This window comes from Diabrotica virgifera, chromosome 9 (genome assembly GCF_917563875.1).
Source record: "Diabrotica virgifera virgifera chromosome 9, PGI_DIABVI_V3a".
NCBI lineage: Eukaryota > Metazoa > Arthropoda > Insecta > Coleoptera > Chrysomelidae > Diabrotica > Diabrotica virgifera.
The window spans coordinates 9,211,565-9,236,140 of NC_065451.1; the positions used below are offsets into that span (position 1 = coordinate 9,211,565).

Here is a 24,576-nt window from a genome sequence, read left to right on the forward strand (position 1 = left end):
TTAAACAGGAGAACATGACTAACATGGACAGCTTACGGAAAACTGAGGGAAGCCTTTAGATCAGATATTCCCATGTGCTTGGATGATCTTTGATCAATATGTACTTCCAGTTGTGGCACGGAGAGCAATAGAGAGGTCAATATTGAAGATATCCCTCAAAGACAGAGTTTCATACTAAAGAGTTAGGAGAAGGAGTTTCATACAAAAGGATGTAGTTAAAAGAATTACAACGCTGAAATGGAACTGGGCGGGAAATGTTGCCGGATTCAAAGATGGTAGATGGGCCAAGAAAATTTTAGAGTGGTGACCTGGACACGATGCTTATTGTAATCGAGGACGTACTCCAACAAGGTGGGCTCATGATCGGATGCAATGGAATTATTTACAGGAGGACTATTTTCAGCGATAGACTCAAAACAGCTAATGATGAATCTGGAATAGAGTCACTTAATAGTTACTTATATTTATATTTCATCAAAAAACATCCTATTCTTAAAAATAACTATAACAGCTTACCCAATTATATTCATCAAAACGATTATCTCTCAAATATTGGTCTTCCAATTTGTACAACTCATAAAAATTCGTATCTTTCATCCCGTTTTCATCAATCGAACCAAAACTTAACATATTCTTAATTTTCCTTAAATTCTGGACTCGTGTTTTGAAACTGTTTTGTTTTGGAACATTATTAAGGCGAAGTTTAAGTGCAGTGTGCAGATATTTTAGTTGCTGAGGAAAGTGTAACATCACTTTTAAAAAATCTTTTTTCTCCAGGATTCTCAGTTCGGTACGTTTGGCCGCTCTAACGGTAACTTTTGAGGGAATGTTCAGGAACAATGAAATTTCCCCTGAAATTTTGAGTGTATAAATATTTAATAATCAACAAAGAAGATGACTCTGAACCCTGCTCTATTAATTTTTGACAATGTAGAAAACCTTGAACCTACCTTGACAAGGTAAAAAACCTGTATGACAAGGTAGAAAAAAGAGAACAGAGAAGAGAGAACAAAGAATAGTGAAGGTGCAGCCTTTGTTACTTTTAAGACTTATTATAATGCAGCTCTTGACTTTTGGATGATAAAACAAGCATCAATTTATAATACAGCATCCCTCTTCAACACAGCTAATCAGAATAGCCCTCTAATATAATTTCAGGATTCAAACAAAGTGGGATACATCCACTTGATCGACATATTTTACCGAAGCAGGCATCTTGTGTAATTATGTGACTGGTCGACCGCCTGTTGACACTGTGTATCATCAACCATCCAAGACACATGACACATGATTATACTATGCCAGGTAAGGCACCCAATGGTTCTCTCCTACAAGTAGAAGAAGGAGCCGTTTCAAATTATGCAGGAATCAGTACCCTTCATCCAGAGGCTGATCCAAGTCAAGCTTCCCTTCCTCCTGAAGATTTTCGTGGTTATCCAAAAGCAGGAGAACGAAAACTGATCGAAAGTCGAGGAAGAAAGGCAACAGTATGGTAGCCAAGAGCACTCCAGAAATTAAACCCATTGCAGAAAAGAAGAAACCGGGTAGAGGGTAGCAAAAAGGAGGTTGTTTACATCCAAGAACAAATAATCTACACAGATTTTATTTACCAGAGGATATGAGACGATATGAACATGGATGACGGTTTGTCAGCTCTTGAGCCTGGTCACTTGGCAGAACTGTTCCCTCTTCTTGCGTTAGATGATTATGTCTTAGAGGTGTTATTTATAAAAATCGACTATCGTGGAACAAAGTTTGATGCAAGAATATACGTAAACCCTGAAATGATGAAGAAGATAATCATGGAGTCCTCAGGTTCTTTGTGTGATTTCTTCTCTGTTGACGCTTTTTTTTCTTTATAAACACTTTATAAAGATACTGCCATTTAGATTTTCCGTTTTTATTATTTTGCTGTTAATATTTTCTAAATATACTTACCAAAAATTGTCCCAGTTCTAAAGTAAATAACAGGACTTTCCTCATCGTCGTCATGTAAAATTTCAAGCGCGCCATCCTCTATGCAGACCATGCCACTCTTGACCACATACTGAAAATAGATACTTTCTCCAGCGGGCAGGATAACTGTCTTCATTTCTGACGAAATATTTCTTAAGGTGAATTTCGGAAGATTACTCAGCAATAAAGACCTATGTAATAGTCCACAATTGAGATCGTACGCAATATCTTGCTGAAGACATCTTGGTAGCATGTCAAGGAGAGATCGGTCTGTAAATTGTTTGTGTTCTTTCATGGAAAAATATTTGTCTGCTGTTTGTTTTATGAGAGGATGTGAGCCGTTGAGATATTTCTTTACATTTTTTATCTAAAATAATAAGACTATCAAAAATTTTAAAACATATGTCATCTACTAAGACGACTGTAAGAAGACTCGTTAGTTATTCTGTATCCTCTTTGAAGGATGCTACATGAAGACAAAACTGAGTTTTGAGAGGAGATCGTTCGTGGATAAGAAATTTAGATATAGCCTAATAAAATAAAAAAAAGTCAAAATGTAAATTCGTACAGGTTAAAACAAATTTTATATCAAATTTTAGGTGGGTACAAAAGATATTTTCAAGCAAGTATCCAAATCATACAAGGGGATCATTGTTTAAATAATTAAAAAGGGGTCATTTTTGCAAAAAATATACTTTTTTAAGTGCTGAGGTAATTCACTTATTAATGAAGGTCTATGAGATTTTTTTTCTGCAAAGTTGAAGGGTAAATCTTTCACATAAGACTTACTAAATTAAATTCGACCCCCTATTTATTTAAATAATTGTATATAAAACTTTAAAAACAAATTTGCAAAAAAATATTTTTAGCGTTTTAAATAAGCACTATAAAATATCTTATTTTACGGAGTAAGTTGCGCTATGTTACCAGTATTAATTAAAAATAAATTGGTCGAAAAATATTTAATATTTTTTGAGATATTAAATTTGTTTATTAAATGTTACTATATTTTCAATTGCAAAAACGTGGTTGTTGCCTAAGAAATATTCACCTGCTTAAGATCCCATTATTTTTATTTTTATGTATATTTTCGATAAATGTATTGATAAATTCAAATTTCAATTAAACTGCCCCCTAAAATGGCATTTGAAACCTATTCAAATTTGTTTATAACTTGTTTTTTTTAATAACGTCGCGGGGATTGAGTATTTTGAAATGCCGTTTGGTTAATTGGGTTCCTGGGAACTTTTTACTACTTAACAAAATTTTTTTGTCGTTTTTTCTTCTTCTTTTTTTTCTTGCAGTTATATTACTACGGGCCCTTTTAATGTAAAATTTTATTAAGAATGTCGAATCTCTGAGTTGTAGATTCTAGACCTAAAAATATTAAGATTTAACTAAAATCTCTTAAATAAAATGTGGCTACTTACTGAGTTACAGGGTGTTTTATTTAAAAATTTAAAAATTATTTTTACCAACTACTTTAAAACTATTTGACGTATCCTTATCATACTTGCCAGAAAGTGTGGCTATTATACACCCTACTAAATTGTGATTAATAAACGTTTCTAGCTAGTGCCAGAGGCTTACGACAGGGGATAGTGAATTATTGACCCTTCCCAAATTCTACGCCACTGAGTGAATTACTATTTTAGCGTAATTTTTCGATTCTCCGATACTTTGTATGTAAATAGCTTTATTGGTATCGATAAAGTCATCAGTTTGAGAGATATTGGAAGTTTAAAATGAATGAATGAATGAATCAAAATAACTATGCTGTTTCATTTTTAACGTCCAATATCTCGAAAACTAATGACCTAATCGTTACCAGTAAAGAGTATATTATTTACATAGAAAGTATTAGAGAATCGAAAAATTTTGCTAAAATGGCAAACCCCTCAGTGGCGTATAATTTGGGAAGGGTCAATCATTAACTATTCCCTGTCGTACGCCTCTGGCAGTAGCTAGAAACTTTTATTTATCACAATTTAGTAGACTGTATAGTACCCACACTTTCTGCCAAGTATGATAAGGATACGTCAAATAGTTTGAAAGTACTTGGTAAAAATAATTGTTAAATTTTTAAATAAAACACTCTGTAACTCAGTAAGTAGCCACATTTTATTTAAGTGATTTTAGACCAATCTTAATATTTTTAGGTCTAGAATCTAAAACTTAGAGATTCGACATTCTTAATGAAACTTAACCCTAAAAGGCCCCGTAATAATATGAACTCCAAGAAAAAAAAAGAAGAGCAAAAAAGAAGAAAAAACTTTGATAATTATTGAAAAATTCCCAGGAACCGAATTATCGAAACGGCATGTCAAAATATTTATGCCTTGCGACGTTATTAAAAAAACAAATTTGAATAATTTTCAAATGCCAATTTAGGGGGAAGTTTAATTAAAATTTGAATTTATCAATACATTTATAGAAAATATACATAAAAATAAAAATAATAAGATTTAATACGGGTGAATATTTCTTTGCCAACAACCGCGTTTTTGCATTTGAAAATAGAGTAACATTTAATAAACAAATTCAATATCTAAAAAAATATTAAATACTTTTCGACCAATTTGTTTTTTGTTTAATACTGATAACAGAGCAAATTCTCTTATAAAATAATATATTTTATAGTGCTTATTTAAAACGCTAAAAATAATTTTTTGCAAATTTGTTTTTAAAGTTTTATGTATAATTATTTAAATAAATAGGGGGTCAAATTTAATTTAGTAAATCTTATGTGAAAGATTTACCCTTCAGCTTTGCAGAAAACAATCCTATAGACCTTCATTAGTAACTGAATAACCTCAGCAGTTAAAAAAGTAATTTTTTTGCAAAAATGACCCCTTTTTAATTATTTAAATAATGATCCCCTTATATGATTTGGATACTTTCTTGAAAATATGTCATTTATTATACATGAGCTTATGTAAAACAAATGTAAGTTATCAGTATCTAAAAATACTAGAATGTATTTCTATTTTTTTTTTTTTAGAAGTTTTGGAAACATATAAACCGAACATTTCACTATGATGAACTATCTAATATTTTGTATAGCCCGATCAGGGAACGCAAAATTTTACGAAAACCTCCAAAAAAATAAAGGAAGGATGAAAATTTGGCAATAGATAGTTGAAATTGTCTATTATTATACCGGGTGTTCACTTATATTTTCCCCCATTTTAACTGCCTATAACTTCTAAACGGCTCAAGATAGAAATATGCGGTTTTCGCTGAAATGTTTTATTTTAGTAAAAGTTTTGTCTGAGTTGATTGAATTTTTTATATCGCTTTCAAATACGAAAACAAAAATGGCGGATTTTTGAAAAAAACGTTTTTGACTTTTTTTAAATGGAACACCCAGTATATTTTTTTGTAAATTGAAAGAAAGGTCATTCACTTATCCAGCGATATAAAGTTTTTCAAAATCGGTTGTCAAATCACTGAGTAATTAATTTTTAAAATGAGAGGTGCAACGTGGATATTACATACCTAAATAACATAACTAAGCAAATTGATATTATGTTCTGTGATTTCCACATTGCATCTCTCATTTTAAAAATTAATTGCTCACTCATTTGACAACCGATTTTAAAAATTTTTATATCTTTGGATAGGTAAATGACCATTTTTTCAAGTTACAAAAAAATATACTGGGTGTTTTAATAAAAACAGTCAACAACGTTTTTTTTTTTCAAAAATTCGCCATTTTTTGTTTAAAAGCGATATAAAAAATGGTCATTTACCTAAAAACTTGAAAAAACGGTTATTTACCTATCCAGCGATATAAAAATTTTTAAAATCGGTTGTCAAATTAATGACTGAGCAATTAATTTTTAAAATGAGAGATGCAATGTGGAAATCACATAACATAATATCAATTTGCTTAGTCATGTTATTTAGGTATGTGATATCCAAACTCACACGGAAAGGTGGACGAGTTCTGGATTAAGTAAGTAAGTAAGATATCCATGTTGCACCTCCCATTTTAAAAATTAATTACTCAGTGATTTGACAACCGATTTTAAAAAACTTTATATCGTTGGATAGGTAAATGACCTTTCTTTCAATTTACAAAAAAATATACTGGGTGTTCCATTAAAAAAAAGTCAACAACGTTTTTTTCAAAAATCCTTTTCGTACTTGAAAGCGATATAAAAAATTCAATCCATTCAGACAAAACTTTTACTAAAATAATACATTTCAGCGAAAACCGCATATTTCTATCTTGAGCCGTTTAGAAGTTATAGGTAGTTAAAATGGGGGAAAATATAAGTGGACACCCGGTATAAGAAAAAGTTTACAATTCTACATCCCCTCCATTTTACAAAAATTGGAAAATACGGGATGAAATATTTTTTCTTATGGGTGAAAAAATATACGTTCAAAATAAGTCCGGAATTGGATAAAATGACTAATTCTAAGTAACTTTTATTCTATAGAGTTTTTTTACTAAGTCAATATTTTTCGAGATATTTGCGAGTGAATGTGTTCATTTTTAACAAAAAAAAATGTTTTTGGACGGTTTTTCGGAGATAACTCAAAAAGTATTTTAGCGAAAAAAATATTCTTAGTAAAAATATAGCTTATAAAAAATTGAAAAAAATGGTGTATGCGTGAGGTCTGTAGACTTAGTAGAAGCAGAGTTGCAGCTAATGAAATGTAGGTTCTTTTTCGTCAAATTCCAAATCGAATATTTCAATGTGAAATAACCAAAAAACGGAGCACTTTTCGGGGAAAATTAATTAAAACTTTTTTAAAGTGTTTAAAAAAAGGTTTATTTCTGTTTTTTAAAAAAACTTCTAACAGTAAAAGTAAGTGAGTTACGCTCAAAATATTGTTGGTCCCTTTTATTTTTTGGTAAAAAATGGCGAAAATCACCCCTTAATTAGCTTCTCAAATAAAAATAATGGTTACCGCTTTACAAGTTACTTTACTTATGTATTGTTTATATTATCTATAAGTTTAATTGGTTCAAAGTGCTCAGTTTTGAAAAAAATTGGGTTTAAAATAAATCATTTTTTTTTATTTTGAAAAAAATCGTAATTGTTTATGAAATTAACTTAAAAACAATTAGGAATACCAAAAATCTCAAAGAGTAATAAAATGTACGTTTTTCTTTTCTGAATATATTTGATTTTTTGTTTTCTTGTTAGACAAAAATTAGTTATGCTATGGCGGTTCAAAATTTGCCTAAACTCGTGATTAGTTACTCGTTCAAGCCATTTTAACTACAGCTTTTTCAAAATGAAGCACTTTGAACCGATGAAACTTACAGATCATATAAATAATACATAGATAAAGTAACTTGTGAAGTGGTAATGTTAAAATGTATATGTGATGCTTGACCAACAATATTTGGAGCGTAATTCACTTACTTTTAATATTACGTTTTTTAAGTTTTTTCTTAAACAAAAATAAACCTATTTTTAAACACTTTAAAAAAGTTGAAATGAATTTTCCCCGAAAAGTGCTCCGTTTTTGGGTTATTTCACATTGAAATATTCGATTTGGAATTTGACGAAGAAGAACCTACTTTTCATTAGCTGCAACTCTGCTTCTACTGGGTCTACAGACCTCATGTATACATCATTTTTTTTTCAATTTTTTTCGCTAAAATACTTACTTTTTGAGTTATCTCCGAAAAACCGTCCAAAAACATGTTTTATTTTGTTAAACATGAACATATTCATTCGCAAATAACGACTAGTGAAAAAACTCTATAGAAGAAAAGTTGTTTAGAATTAGTCATTTTATCCAATTCCGGTCTTATTTTGAATGTATTTTTTTTCATCTATTCGAGGAGGGGAGATGTAGAATTGTAAACTTTTTCTTATATAATAATAGACAATTTCAACTACCTATTCCCAAATTTTCATCCTTCCTATTTTTTTGGGGTCAGATTGTTCTTTGATCGGGCTATTGTTCTTGTGCGTTGCTTGCTATTAGGACATTATCATTCGTTTCCGACAATCTGGTTCCGAATAAAGATTAAATAATGGTGGTGATAAGACGCAACCTTGTCGCACTCCTAGTAGGATTCATATATCTTTGAATGTTGTGTGCTTTATTTTAAGTGTTGGCGTTTGGTGCCATTTTAGTTCTGAGATAATTTGCAAGTCTTGTTAGCCAATTCCCTTTGTTGTTGTACCAAATTCTTGGCGATCCAAAAATTTGAATCATCTTTTGATGGTTAACACAGTCAAATGCTCCGCGATAATCAATAAAACATGCATATAGATCTACGTTCATATCTCTGCATCGTTGTGTTAACACATTTAAGGCAAAAAGAGCTTCTCATGTTCCCAATCCATTTCGAGATTCAAATTGAGTATCACTCATCTGAAACTCACATTTCTTGTAAATTCCTGTAAGGATCATTCTGAAAAAAAATTACGGACAGAGACATCAAAAGAAAGCAAATACATTTACCTGATAATAAATGCTAAACTTGTGATAATTCTGATTTATAATAATCCAACCAACGACACAGATGAAATAAACTGTTAAAGCTTGTCCAACCAAGAACATCATGGAGAAAAAGTATATTTCGTTGATATTTTTTGGATAGACATCTCCAAATCCTACATTCATTAGTAACTGGATGGTAGCATAAATGTGATAAAAATACCAAGATGCATTGCTTGCTGGGACTTCTCCTGATTTAAATTCGGGCAACTAAAAGATATAGTAGTACCGTTGATTGATGTATTATATTTCAATCAACGGTAGTACATTAATTGATAAAAGAAATTGATAGGCAAAATGTTTTCTTTTATTTTTACTCCTATCTGGGTAGAATGAACCAATATTCGATGGAATTTTACTTAGATGAATTGATAGGTTGAGGAATGCAATCTTAGATTTCCCCTAGTCTTCTTTATTGATCGTTCGTTTACCTTGCAAATTTTAGAAGGCACGATTCCAAGTTGTCAACAGAAACTTGGTTCCAACGATAGACATTTTGTTTTTTCGGATCAACTTTCCATTGTTTTAAATAGATATCGCAACGTTGTCCGACTAAAGAAACGAGGCTGTAAATTTGTCGGACAAGAGATCGGCAATCTTTAGTAATTAATTATCAGTACTTTCAATCGAAAATTAAGAGTTTTGTAATAACAAAACTGTACCGCTCTAGAGTGACATCTTTCGGGCGTCGGACTAGACGATCTCGCCCTCTTTTTTGTCCGACAAAAATAATTTATTTTATTCTAACGCATAATCTTTTAAGAAAATAATCGTTTCGATTTGATTCAATTCGAGTCTCTTGCCATCCCCTGACACCAGATGTTTCGGAATCTATTCCTAGTCAAAGGGGAGGACAGTCTAACCATACTCCGGTGCAAATATTTTAATATTTACACCATTTTCTTCGTTTCGTTAAGGTCCAATTATAAAACTATAGATTTTCCCAACAACAATTCAAATATTTATATCCTACTAATTAAGAAAATCCTTTTTGAAATTCATAAAAATAAAAAGAGTGAACTTTTTATGGGTTAAGGCTAAGGCTCATATAGGACTAACGGATAATGAATATGTTGATAGTTTGGCTAAAAAAGCTATTGAGAATGGTACTTTAAATAATCGTAAGTTTTGCATATCTCATTTAGTTAACACTATTAAGCATCGAGTTAAAAATCAGTGGAGTCAATCATGGCGAGATCTTTGTAAACAATCCAAATCTCAGTATTCACTGTGTTCCACCTTGTGTTCCAAATATATATTGGTTTAAAAATTATGTAGTATTGTCCTTTTCATGAGCATTTTTCGGTGCGTAACAAATGATAGGAAAAATAGTAAGTCCCTGATAATACACATTTATGACATTTATTCTAACATGACATTTTAGTTAAATCTGACAGTTGTCACATTTTATTTTCAATTTGGAATAAAAACAAATCAAATGTGTTTCTTGCATTTATAAAATGGTATTTTCTTTGATTTGTATAGTCTTAAAAATTATACAGATTATATTTGTGATATTATTATCTAATTAAAAAAATTATTTTTTTATTATGGCGCCATCTATCGACAACTAGAATAACCACCAAACTAGAATAATTACCAAAGTAATCACCGACGTGCCTTTTTTTCTGTCACATACAATTTAATGCGTTAGAAAGAAATCGAAAAACTGTGACGCACTGAAAGATGATCATGAGAAAAAGAATACCTCGAAGATATATAACAACATTAATCAGAATGAAGTTTGGACATGCATGTTTCCCTCTACATCTAGCAAGAATTAAAGCTTTTGATTCAAATCTTTGTACTGAATGTCAGAAGGTGGGTGATTTGAATCACACTTTCTTTGAGTGCACAAAATACATTCCATACAGCTATAATTTACTCGAAGATTTAATAAAATGTAATGTTTTTCCACCTTTCAATATATCCTATCTATTGTCCCTGAACAACAAAAATATATATATGATTGTTTAATGAAATTTATCTGTGGCACTAAAATTAACCTCTAAATTCATTAATCCTGATAATTTGATATATTATGTACATATGGAAAAAGAAGAAGAAGAAGAAGAAGATGTATAATGGAAAATGGGGTGAGCAACTTGGATAGTCCATAGCGGACAGCTGCAGCTTTTGAACTGAGTAGAGAGCTGTGGAAGAGTTTGCTATGGAACTCTAAGGACCTCATTGCCTTCTTTATGTATGAGTAGAAAACAAAAAGTTGTGACTGGCTAATTGACACCCAAGTCTATGCCATAAAATAAAAAAAAACATGTGTGTGTACTTTGTACGCACGTAAGAAGTTATACTTCTATTATATGATTATATGATTATAAACGAAATTAATATACTTTTTATTTATATTTTATTTAAATATTAAATTAATTTATACTTATAGTCCAGAAAGCCACTGCGCATCCGCTAGGAAAAATATTCTAATTCGGATTTTTTGCACAATCTTACTCAAAAAGGACTCCTTTTAACAAATTTCCATGTTGCCAGGACCAAAAGGTGGTCAAAAAATTTTTAAACGTTTTTTTTTTGTTTTTTTCCTAAAATTATTTTTATTGCATGAAAAAAAGTTTTTTAGGTTTTTTGGATCATTCCAAACAGAAAAGGTCTTTAGTGACTTTTTTCTAAAAATTATAGTTTTTGACATATTTATAAGCGATTAAAAATTGAAAAATTGCGAAATCGGCCATTTTTAACCCTCAAAGACTATGTGAAAAACTGAAAATTTGAATGTTGCCAAGGTAGGTAGATATTCTTTAAACATCGATTGATGAAATCCCGAAGAGTTTTTTGCAATACAATATTCAAAACTCCTTTGTTTTTTAATTGCGAATCAAGCGTGCGCGACACTATTTTCCACCGACAGTATGGTGCAAATGAAAGGAATAAATTCGTTATTTCGAAAATCGGCGACTTTAAGGAAAAATACTGAAACAGGTCGATTTTTATTTTTAAGTTATGATATTGTGGCATATATGGTATACTAGTGACGTCATCCGTCTGGGCGTGATGACGTAATCGATAATTTTTTTAAATGAGAATAGGGGTCGTGTGGTAGCTCGTTTGAAAGGTTCTTCAATTCTCCATCAAGTAATGTAAACATTTACATAATTTTTTATACAGGGTGTCCTTCTACTTCTTTTTTTGTCAAATAATTTAATGTTGTTCTGAAGCTATTTCCTTGTGGCATTTTTATAATTACGTATTTTTTATGGGAAATAAGCCACAATTTTACTAAAAAATGAATTTATTAACGTTTCGAAGCCCAAATCGGGTTTCGTTGTCAAAATACAAAATACTATTAAAATAAAACAAACATGTTGTTGCTAAGTAAAAAAATTCTTCTAATAATTTATTTAATCTGACTCATTTATATTGGCAATTCAGACGTATATTATACATTTTAAAGTAGAAGACTTTAAAATGATATCGCCAATATTTATGAGTTGCGTTCCTGGGACGACTTTACTAAAAGATAGTTCATTCGATTACATGAAATCAATCCCAACTCAAGAATATCCGTCGCAAAAAAAATCATAGCATGTGATCTGTCTTTAAAAAGACAACCAAATGCAACGATGACAGTAAAATTCTCGTGTTAGAGATTCCATAGTAAATCACGAGGGAAAACCAGGAAAAAACCTCGTGATACTATCCCGACATCGTAAGTATTTGGTCTTACATTTAATCTACCTTCAAAAAATTAATACCAAATTCTGACTTTAATATGTTTAAATTATAAATAATATTAATATTACATAGATATACAATAAGTAATACTAAAATATAAAATTTGTACTAACTCGATATGTTATTGACTTACTAATCGTGGTATTTTCTTTCTATTGACTTCCTCTTTCAGTATGGGTAACCACATCTTACTGCATTCTACCGAGGAATTTGCGACACAATTGGTTTCATTTAGCAGAATTAGATATTATTAATATTATTAATTTAATTTTTTTAATAATTTAATAAATTTTAAATAAAATGTTAATAAATTCATTTTTTAGTAAAATTGTGACTTATTTCCCATAAAAAATACGTAAATAATTTAATTTAATAAAAATTTTTTGGACACCCTGTATAAATAATTATGTAAATGTTTATATTACTGAATAGAGAATTGAAGAGCCTTTCAAATGAGCTAGCACACGACCCCTATTCTCATTAAAAAAAATCATCGATTACGTCATCACGTCCAGATGGATGACGTCACTAGTATACCATATATGCCACAATATCATAACTTAAAAATAAAAATCGACCTGTTTCGGGATTTTTCCTTAAAGTCGCCGGTTTACGAAATAACGAATTTATTCCTTTCATTTGCACCATACTGTCGGTGGAAAATAGTGTCGTGCACGCTTGATTAGCAATTAAAAAACAAAGGAGTTTTAAATATTGTATTGCAAAAAACTCTTCGGATTTCATCAGTCGATGTTTAAAGAATATCTACCTACCTTGGCAACATTCAAATTTTCAGCTTTTCACATAGTTTTTGAGGGTTAAAAATGGCCGATTTCGCAATTTTTCAATTTTTAATCGCTTATATGTCAAAAACTATCATTTTTAGAGAAAAGTCACTAAAGACCTTTTCTCTTTGGAATGATCCAAAAAACCTAAAAAAACTTTTTTCCGTGCAAAAAAAATAATTTTAGGAAAAAAACAAAAAAAAAACGTTTAAAAAATTTTTGACCACTTTTTGGTCCTGGCAACATGCAAATTTGTTAAAAGGAGTCCTTTTTGAGTAAGATTGTGCAAAGAATCCGAATTAGAATATTTTTCCTAGCGGATGCGCAGTGGCTTTCTGGACTATTACTACTTCTCAAACATTTTTATTAAAACAGTGCCAAAAATTAAAATAATAAAAAAATAAAACACACACGAACACATTAAAAATGCCACAAATGATTTCTAAACATTAATTGTCGGAAAATTTTTTAACTAAATACGTATTTTCTGAAAATAAAATTATATAATAAATATACTTACAATCATAAAATGTATAAAAAAAAATAAAAAAATAAAAGTTTCTATTGGGATTCGAACCAACTTACCACGCGGCTGGTATTTGCGTTGTATTGGGATTCACTCGCATTAAAACTTAGCCACAGAGACAGCTTGTCATTATGTGCGAAGATCGTCTAACTAAACAGATTAACCTTTTGACATTTTTAACTTATGTAAATCAAATTATTTTGATTTTGAATTGAAATGATTTAGAATTGAAAAAATACAACTAAACATAGAGTAAGAAAACAATATATTAGGTGAATATTGATAGACATTTTGATGGTAATCAAATTATGTAAATAAAAGTATTACATACTACTTATGTATTTTGGTAGGTTCAAGGTAGGTATCGGAGCCCGTATAACGACTAATAAATTTCGCAATCACTTGCGTCGTGCAAAGTGGCTATGTTCAAATATCATAACAAAATTTGATCAACTATTTATAAAACACTTACCAGTGAAAGATTCTTTAGCTTTGAATAAGCGAGATCTGCGGCAGGCATACTAGTCACAGTTTGATGAGCTTTCACATTGGCATGCAACAATCATCTCTTCTATGTAAATAAGTCCAAAAATATAATATGAAAACTATTTAAAAAGGCAGTATAACCATTAACTAACTTTTTGTTTGTTGTTTCTCTTCCTACAAATTTTAAAACGCAACAAGCATACATTATAACCAAACCACAGTCCCACAGCTGCCATATTGGATAATTTTTGTCATGTCATTTGAACATCCAATCAGAACAAAGTTATAATGCGCATGCGCCCGGTCGCTAGGTTTTACCATATAAAATTTCACCGTCATTACGCCCGTAAAGAAGTATAACTTCAAAAAAACAAAATAACAAAAAAATGGTCCGATTCAGTCTTCTTGCAAAGCCTCTTTGACAAGGAATAAATTCCGAAACATCAGGTGTCAGAGGATGGCAAAAGACTCTAATTGAATCAAAACGATTATTTTCTTTCTTGTCGTACCATACTCTGTATTAGAGTACAAAAGGACCACGTTTCATATAAGTAATCTGCGACGCATTATTGGAGTGTTCTCCTAGCGGCGCCGCTTGGTACTGTGAACCTCGATTAACAGATTACTTAATTCGTGGTGAAAATTATTTTTCACTCATTGCATAATATTTTGTTTAAAATTAAAAATTATAGTTTTGCAATCACAAAACCTAACCACGCTAGAGCTACAGGTTTAGGCGTGTGGGGTGCGGAAACGCGTCCAGCTTGCACTCTGAAATTTTTCAGAAAGTGGTAGACTCGCTCAAACTAAGCAATTAAAACCAATTTTGAGACTCTTGCAATCATTTTAAAAAAAAAACGATGTACTATGTACTATGTTGAATAGTTGAGAAATGTTGAGAAGTTTGGCAAAAGATAAGGGCTTGCGACTCGGTGATACTTCTCCATAGATCTCTACCGGAAGGGCGTTGACGCCTAATATACCGGCATAAATACAAAATAATAAAAACTCACCTCGTCATAAAAATTGTCTTCAGACTTGATTAGGAACCATAAACAAATTGCAGTATGTATAATAATAACAACGGTCGTAATGTATTTGCCTAAAATCCATACTATTCGATATTCTGTCAATCTTCGAAGAACTTTATTGAAAACTAACAAATGTCTGAGTCTAACAAAGGTGATAACTCTAAAAATGAGCACTAAAAAACTTTTGTGGGCGCTAACAAATGGTATTATTAGCATCGCTTGAGAAACCAAAGAAACGAAATCGACAACAAAAATGATAAACATAGTTTTCTCAGTGTAAAAAGTATTCGAGATATGGAATATTTTTTGGGATAGAAGAAGCAGAAAATTAAATAGATATATGACGTCAAAGATTACGTAAAACGAAAAGAATTCTGCTACTTCTGTTGGGAGGAAGGAAAGGTTTGTGGTGACCAGAATGTAGTTCAGGACGGATGTAGCCAAAATAAACATCTGAAACAAAAATTAACATTAATAACATTACCAAATTCATATGCACTATTTTAGAATATATGCCAAATAAAACAATAATCAATTAGCCTATATTTGTTCACTGCTGAACGTAGATCTCCCATAAAATCTTTCACCTATTTCTATCTTCGGCTTCTTGAATAAAAGGCTATAGCGGGATAAGATGGTCAAAAATGCCCCCGCACCGATCAGCTCCGCTACTTATTTTTTCGATAAAGTATATAAAATTATGCCTCCATGCAAATTTTTAGCTTCCCAAAGGTCCTAGATCCTCTTAAATCGAGAAAAGAAGAATTTTTAGGTTTTATTTTTTTGTGAGCGCAATTTTAACTTAAAAAATCTGAAAAAATTCGAGATGATGTATATTTTGAATACAAAACAGGCTGATTTTTTTCAGATTTTTGTCATAAAAAATGAGCCCAGGAAAAATTTTCGAAATTTTCAAAAAATTTTTAGGTTATGTAAATATAATTTGGCCAACTTTTAAATACTATTTTTTTGTGTATCTTTTGTCGTTCTTTTGAATGGCAGAGGCAGAATTTTTAATATCTGAGCGGAAAGAACGAAAAAATTGAAAAAACCGTTTTTTGCTGTCTCGAGATGCATCTCGGGACAGCCAATTTTAGGATTTCGGATCCTGACTACAACAACTTAAAGCAACACTAAAAGTGTGAATTTTGTCATAAAATTTGGTATATGGGCTTATAATAATATTTAGAATAGCTTTTCCAAATTTTTTTTTTGATATCTCTAACGCGAAGCAAATCGAATCGCATATCGAAAATTCACTCTGTTTGTGGATTCGCAGTAGACCGCGTTTAAAATTTAAATTTCAGTTGACTATTTTAAAAATTGTTAACCATCAACCTGTATGACTGTGTCAAATTTCAAATCTGAATATATTTTGATAGCCGAAATGTTAGGGGTGTCTTTATTTTAAATGCGATACACTGTATATTATCAATTTGATAATTTATTGCAACTGATATAGTCGTATTTTTTATACCTAGATTCAAAATATACATTCAAAATACTGACTAATTCACTAATTTTATCATAAAAAGTTCAAATTGCTTGCATTGAAGTATTGAACCAATTAATGTGTAATAATATAATATACAGAGTGAGGTTTATGTACGGAAACCCTCAAATATATCTGAAACGTTTAGCACAATTTTTATAAATTTTGGTGGATGCGGGCTTTCTAATGCGGCCGATGTTATAGTGATAATTACATTGTTGTCAGATCTTCCGTTTTTCTAAAAATCTAATTTTTTTTTTACTTCAATTGGAATACCCTTTCTACTTTTTGCTTTTTTAAGTCCTTAAGAAATATTAATTATTTTTCATGTTATATTCCCTATATCTAAAAATCATAATTTCGGAGTTATTGCTACATTTATTAAAAAAAAATTTAAACAAATTATAAAAATCAATTTTTTCGGCCCGTTTAGACATTATTTTACGTTCTTTGGACTATTGGGAACAAGAAAAGTTCTGTTGTAATGTTTCTCTAAAGTTAAACGAGTTCGAGTTTAAACAATTTAAAACTGAAAACTGTCTACACAAATTCAAGTTCAAGACTTATTTTATAAGTTACCAATAAGTAATTTAAGCTTGTTTCATTCTAAAATATTGTTTTTAGTTGTTAATATACCCCGATCGCCCGTCCTCTCATATGCGCTTCACTAACAATTAATAAAAGGCAATGTTTTAGAATAAAACGGGACAAAAAATTTTATAGCGAACCCCTAGAAGAAGGACTTAGCTTGAATTTGGCTACTCAGCAGTTTCAAAAATAATATTTTTATATTTGTGTTTTTGAACCTTGAAAATCGTCATTATTCGATTTTTTTCAATTAAATTATTTGGATCTCGAAAACCTTTAGAGAAAAATTACAAAAGACATTTTTTCTTCCCAATTATTCAAAGAATGTAACTACACGGGCCGAAAAAATTGATATTTATAATTTGTTTAATTTTTTTTTAAATACATGTAGCAATAACTCCGAAACTGTGGCATTTAGGTATAGAGAATATAACATGAAAAATAATCAGTATTTCCTAAGGACTTCAAAACGCAAAAAAATAAGAAAATTCATTAGATTTCCAGAAAAACGGAAGATCTGACAACAATGTAATTATCACTATAATATCGGCTGCATTAGAAAACCCCTACCCACCAAAACCTATAAAAATTATGCAAGATGTTTCGGAGATAATTGAGGGTTTCTATACATAAAATTTACTCTGTATATTATAATTATTATAATAATATTATATTAATACGCATTAATTAGTTCAATTTTCAATGCAATCAATTTGACTTTTTATGATAAAATTAGTGAATTATTCAGTATTTGGAATGTATATTTTTTGAATCTAGGTATAAAAAAATACGTCTATATTAGTTGCAATAAATTATCAAATTGATAATATACAGTGTGTTGCATTTAAGATGAAGACACCCCTATATTTCGGCAATCAAAATATATACAGATTTGAAATTTGGCACAGTCATACAAGTTAATGGTTCACAATTTTTAAAATGGTCAACTGAAATTTAAATTTTAAACGCGGTCTACTGCGAATCCACGAACAGGGTGAATTTTCGATATGCGATTCGATTTGCTTCGCGTTAGAGATATCGAAAAAAGTTATTTGGAAAAGCTGTTCCAAATATTATTATAAACCCACATACCAAATTTTATGACAAAATTCACACTTTTAGTGTTGTTTTAAGTTGTTGTAGTCATGATCCTAAATCCTAAAATTGGCTGTCCCGAGATGCATCTCGAGACAGCAAAAAACGGTTTTTTCAATTTTTTCGGTCTTTCCGCTCAGATATTGAAAATTCTGCCTCTGCCATTCAAAAGAACGATAAAAGATACACAAAAAAATAGTATTTAAAAGTTGGCCAAATTATATTTACATAACCTAAAAATTTTTTGAAAATTTCGAAAATTTTTCCTGGGCTCATTTTTTATTACAAAAATCTGAAAAAAAATCAGGCTGTTTTGTATTCAAAATATACATCATCTCGAATTTTTTCAGATTTTTTAAGTTAAAATTGCGCTCACAAAAAAATAAAACCTAAAAATTCTTCTTTTCTCGATTTAAAAGGTTCTAGGACCTTTGGGAAGCTAAAAATTTGCATGAGGGCATAATTTTATATCCTTTATCGAAAAAATAAGTAGCGGGGCTGATCGGTGCGGGGGCATTTTTGACCATCTTATCCCGCTATAGCCCATAAGTAGCGGGGCTGATCGGTGCGGGGGCATTTTTGACCATCTTATCCCGCTATAGCCTTTGTGTTAGTGCGCTTTATATTATCCCTCCATCTAGTCGCTGGTCGTCCTCTGCTCCGATATGCCCCTTGCTTTGGTAGCCATTCCAGCATCTTTCTGGTCCATCTTCTTCTCCTTCTTCTTCTTCTTCTTCTTCTTAAGGTGCCGAGACCGCTTGTCGATCGTTGGCTCTCATGTTGCGCAGCATATTAACAATCATTGTCTTATTTACAGCCGCACGAAATAGTTCAGAGCTAGTTTTCCCAAACCATTGGCGTAGGTTTTTAAGCCAAGAAGTTGTACGGCGGCCCACACTTCTTTTTCCCATTATTTTACCTTGCATGACAAGGTGAAGTATGTCATATTTTTCTGGGTGACGCATTATATGACCAAAGTACAGTAGAACCTCGATAACTCGGATTAATCGGGACCGCGGCCGATCCGGGTTATCGAAAATCCGAGATAGCCGGAGAATATGGTAAAAATTAATAAAATACGGTATACTTACAGATAAACTCCGTTAGAATTGAAATAACATGAAATATATTTATAAATATGCACAGTACCTACTCATTAAAATTACTAAAAAAAACACCAAACACAAACGGAAGCGAACAATACAAGACACACAATACAGTCACAACGATGTAATGTTATTTAAGAACAGTGAAAACTAAAGACCATTGTTTATAAAAGAATTTTTTAAATAGTCTTTCCTAAACAATGCTAAGACAGTTTGAAATAAAAAGGAATAGGTACTACAGACAGGTGGCTGTTGTTTCTGCGGCGTGTGCTATGAGTCATTGTTAATATCGTATAGTTCAAATTACACACATACACATTATCTATCAAATATTATATTACATACATTTTTATTGTTGAAAGGTTTGTCTGATAATTAACTATTTTGATGGGAAATAAGCCACAATTAAATTTAAAAATAATTTTATTAACGTTTCGCGACGCCCAAATCGGGTCGTTGTCAAAATACAAAATATTGAAAATCAAAATGTTTATCTGATGAAAATCGGTCCGGGTTAGCCGGACTTCCGGGTTAGCGGGGGCCGACTTATCGGGGTTCCACTGTATTCTAATTTACGCCTCTTAACCGTGTTTACTACTTCACAACTTTTATTCAAACGTTGCAAAAACCTTTCGTTTGTGACTCTTTCTACCCAACTGATCTTTAGAATACGGCGGTAGACCCACATCGCAAATGCTTTTAGGTTCTTCAAAAGCGATTCAGTCAGGGTCCATGCTTGAACTCCGTAAAGTAGTACTGGGTATACACTGTGTCCGTAAAATATGGAACAAATTCTTTTTTAGCTAAACAGAGCATTTTAAGAAATAATCCTGAAACACGTCGATTTTTGATTTTAATTTACCATATGTTAAAATAATATTCTAATATACAGGGTGAATTACTTTCGAGTAATGACGTCACCGTCATTTTTTTTAAATGGAACACCCCCATTTTGTTTCAATTTTCGGATTACTCTAGCTGAGCTGATTCCAAAAATGTATCACATGTTGATTCAGATTGGTACAGGGTGGACAAAAATACAATAGTTTTGTGTGTATTCATAATATTAAATTTTAATTAATTTTTGATATTAAATTAAAATATTAAATTAAACAATATCAAAAATTAATTAAAATCAAAAATTAATTAAAATATCAAAAATAAATAAGTATTTTTGATAATATTGTTAATTTAACTAACGCGTTACTTTATGAACACATACAAAGCTATTGGATTTTTGTCCACCCTGTACCAATTTGAATCAACATGTGATACATTTTTGGAATCAGCTCAGCTAGAGTAATCCGAAAATTGAAACAAAATGGGGGTGTTCCATTTAAAAAAAATGACGGTGACGTCATTACTCGAAAGTAATTCACCCTGTATATTAGTGTATTATTTTAAAATACGGTAAATTAAAATCAAAAATCGACGTGTTTCAGGATTATTTCTTAAAATGCTCTGTTTAGCTAAAAAAGAATTTGTTCCATACTTTACGGACACAGTGTATACATATAACATCGAACCATTCTTATGCGAAGTTCCAAATTGAGATCATGTATAGTATAGTATATGGGTTAACACCCCATGTGGGGTTTCGCCGCTTTCGCTTTCTAGATCCATTTTACGGGGTGGATCAGTCCCCATGATCATTGTATTTGTTCACTAATATGTCTCCATTTCTTCCGGTCTATTGCCCTCTCTTTCCATTTTGTAATTCCTGCTCCTCTTAAGTCCTCCTCTACTTCAGTTAACCATTTAGATCTGGGTCGACCACGTCTCCTTTTTCCTCCTGGTTGCCACAATATCATAGCTTTTGATACTGATTCTGGTCCTTGTCTCCATATGTGACCTAGCCATTTGGTTCTTTGTACTTTTATTTTCTTTACTATATCTTCACCATTTAATTCTTCTAAAATTTCTTTATTCATTCTCCTTCTATAGTCTTGTTCTTCGATTTTCACTGGACCCAGTATTGTCCTTATTATCTTTCGTTCATTTATTCTTAATTTCTCTTCTTCTTTTTTTGTCATAGTCATGGTTTCTGCTGCATACATCGTTATTGGTCTTATTATTGTTTTATATATATTCATTTTTGTTTGTTTGGTCAATATTTTACTCTTTAGTAGTTTTCTATTTGCTTGGAATACCCGGTTTGTCGCAGTTATTCTTTCTTCGATCTCCGTTTTTCTTTCCCCTTTGTTATTTATCATAACGCCCAGGTATTTAAATTTCTGTACTTCCTCGAATTTTTTATTTCCTATCCTTATCTCTCTGTTTTGTTCTGCTTTTCCGAGTCTCATTAATTTTGTTTTCTTTTCATTAATTCTTAGTCCCATCTTCTTTCCCTCTTCTTCTATCTCCATTAATAATTTTTTCATGATTTTTCGTGTTTTTGTTACTATCGCTATATCATCTGCATACGCGATTAGTTGGTAACCTGATGCTCTTAGGTTTCCCTTATGGATCTTTCTTAACACAAAATCTACTGTCAGGTTAAATAGTGTTGCTGACAGTGAGTCACCTTGTCTCACTCCTTTATTTATTTCGAATTCTTCTGTTTCCCCTTTTTGTGTTAAGATACTTATTTTTGATTTATTCATAGACATTTTTATTAGGTTTCTTAGTTTTTTACTTACTCCTTGATATTTTAGGGCTTTCATTATTTCCTTTCTCTTTATTGAGTCAAAGGCTTGTTCAAAGTCTATAAATAATATTTCTATTTCATGTTGATGTTCGTGTGCTTTTTCCATGATTTGTTTAATGGTATGTATTGCATCTGTTGTTGATCTGCCTTTTACGAAACCGCATTGGTATTGTCCTATGATATTTTTTGTTTCATCTGTTAACCTTTTTTGTATTATTGACGATAATATTTTATAGGCAACGTTTAATAGTGTAACACCTCTGTAGTTCTTACACTCATGCTGGTCGCCTTTTTTATGGATCGTTATAATCTGTCCAATTTCCCACTCGTTCGGCATTGTCTCCTCTTTCCATATTTTCTTAATCAATTCATGTATTTTTTCATGCAATATGTCCCCTCCGTATTTTATTAGTTCTAGATTTATTCCGTCCTTCCCAGGTGCCTTTCCATTATTCCCTTTCGTTATAATGTTTTTTACTTCTTCTAATGTTGGTTCCTGTGTGTTCGTTTCTTCTTCGTCCTCGTCTTCTATTTCATCATTTATAACTGGTTCAATTAGTAATTCTTTAAAGTGACTTGTCCATATTTCTTTATACTCTTTCTCTTCCTCTACAATTTTACCTTGTTTGTTTTTTATTCCTTTTAATTTACCTTTGAATGTTCTATTGTTTTCTTTTATTTTATTATAGAATTTTTTTGAATTTCGTTCTCTATTTCCTGAATCTTTAGATCTATCCATTGTCGTTTTTGTTTTCTGTTAATTTTTTTGCCCTCATTTCTCAGTGATTCGTAGTTTTCTCTGTCTTCTGCCGTGTTCGTTCTTATCGATTTTAATCTCGCTTCCACTTTTTTTTTCATAATTTTTTGACATTCGATGTTGTACCATTCTTTTTTCTTCTCCTTCCTTTTTTTGCCAATTGTTTTTTCTGCTGCTTCCTGTATGGCGTCTTTTATGCAGCTCCACTCCCGTCTAGCATGTTTGTCATTTCTTGTTTTAGAGCTATTGGATCTTCACTGTCTATAATTAATCCGCTTATGATTAGGTTATTTTTTCTTTTTTCCTTGTCTAGTCTTTCCATTGATCGTTTAAGATCAGATAGATCCTCTGTTATCTTTTTGTTTTCTTCTTTGAGCATTTTATTCTCTTGTTTTAGCTCTTTCCTCTCCTTTGCCCATTCATTCTTCATATTTTCTATTTCTTGTTTTATGTTTTTTATTTCTTCGTTGTTTTGTTTTAATTATTCTTTTACCTCCCTTATGTTGTTTCTAATCTCCTCATTTTCGTCCTTCAATTCCGTTTTCAGTTCTTTTATTTGTGTTTTGATATCCTCGTTCATTTCTTTTAACATTTTCTTTTTGATCATGACTGCAAAGAATTTTCTTAAATGGTCTATCATTCGCTAATTTGTAAATATATCCGGCCCAAGCCCATTTAGTCATGGCTATTCTTTCAACTGCATCCGTGTCCTGCTCTTCTTCTTATTTCTAGGTTTGGTACTTTATCTCTGATGGTAATACTTAACATTGTCTTGCCATAGTGTGTTGTGTAACTCTTATTTAATTAGTTGTTCCCTTTCTCAGAGTTACTGTTTCGGTACCATATGTAAGTATGGGTAAAACACATTGGTTAAAAACCTTCCTTTTTAAACAAACTGGAATATTAGACTTGAAAATGTTGTTCAATCTACCGCATGGTAGCCCATGTTAGACCTATCCTTCTTTGTATTTCAGTTGTCTGATTGCCTGGACCTTAGCGAATCTCATGCCCTAGCCCTAGATATTTTTAAGCTATTACTTGGTCGATATTATGGCATGCAATCTGAATTTTACCGCTGACTAAAGATTGGTCATAAATTTTATCTTTGAGGTGGTGATTTTAAGACCAATTGTTTTTGGTATTAAACAATTTCGGGGAGATAGTTTCACCTTGTCTAATTCCACATCCTATTCGGAACTTTTTAAATCTTAGTGAAGCCTGACACAAGCTGTATCAGCTTCGTAGATACTCTTAATCAAGGCAAACAAATCAATGGATGCCCTGAAATTTAGTTTGTGGAGTTTCTAAAAAGCTGTGAATCGCATAGTGTGGTTCCAAAACGTTCCACAGATTTTATTAACCAGTAGAGCTAAGCATACCAAAACTCTGGAAAATGTTTAATAACACTGTAAATATAAATCTGCAAGTTAAGGATATGTTTTTAGATTCTTTTTACGCGACAATATCATGTTGGTTTTGCTACTCCAAAGTTTGCTGCAGTTTAAAGGGAAACTAGAAAAGCCTTATGTAGATGCTGACACAATACATATGTGTTACAGAAAAATAACTTACGTTCCAAAACGTGGAATTTGGCATTGCAGCCATGACTATCAAGAATTTCCATTTGATCTTTTTTGTAATGTTTAACACAGTTGTACCCAAATCGCTAGATTTATTTTCTTGAGTAATTTCAGTAGTTGAGCTCATTCTTTCAATATTTTGACAACTTTAAATACACTGTCAATGTCTAAAAGACTTAAAGGCATAGGCGCCAAATGTCGCCTGTCAAAATGTTCAAGGTGTTTTCAATGTATTCATTTTTTTCGAATCCTGAGAAAACTAATAAATACTTTTAAAAAAATTAAACGCATAATGAAAGATCGAAGTCCCTGAAAACTTCTCTAATGTTTATTTTAATAAGTTGCAGG

General features: G+C 31.3%; 1 protein-coding gene across 1 annotated transcript; it reads right to left on the reverse strand.

Annotated features, from left to right (window-relative positions):
• Positions 1 to 420: 420 nt before the first annotated feature.
• LOC126892766 (cGMP-gated cation channel alpha-1-like) lies at positions 421 to 24,363 on the reverse strand. The gene is made up of 6 exons (XM_050662447.1): positions 24,221 to 24,363; positions 14,946 to 15,416; positions 8,395 to 8,640; positions 1,939 to 2,323; positions 517 to 851; positions 421 to 432 (listed from the first exon to the last, which is right to left on the reverse strand). Exons 1-6 carry the CDS (start codon positions 24,353 to 24,355, stop codon positions 421 to 423), a joined length of 1,584 nt encoding a protein of 527 aa, XP_050518404.1. The 5' UTR covers positions 24,356 to 24,363.
• Between the last annotated feature and the right edge of the window lie 213 nt (positions 24,364 to 24,576).

Bases quoted from the DNA above. Each gene is read 5' to 3' on its own strand.
- LOC126892766 (XM_050662447.1), bottom strand. From the start codon at position 24,355: ATGAGCTCAACTACTGAAATTACTCAAGAAAATAAATCTAGCGATTTG. The intron at 15,417-24,220 runs GTAAGTTATTTT...TTTTTGTTTCAG, and splicing joins CAAATTCCACGTTTTGGAAC to ATGTTTATTTTGGCTACATC. The intron at 2,324-8,394 runs GTAAATGTATTT...TTATTATTTTAG, and splicing joins AGTTTAGCATTTATTATCAG to ATAAAAAATGTAAAGAAATA.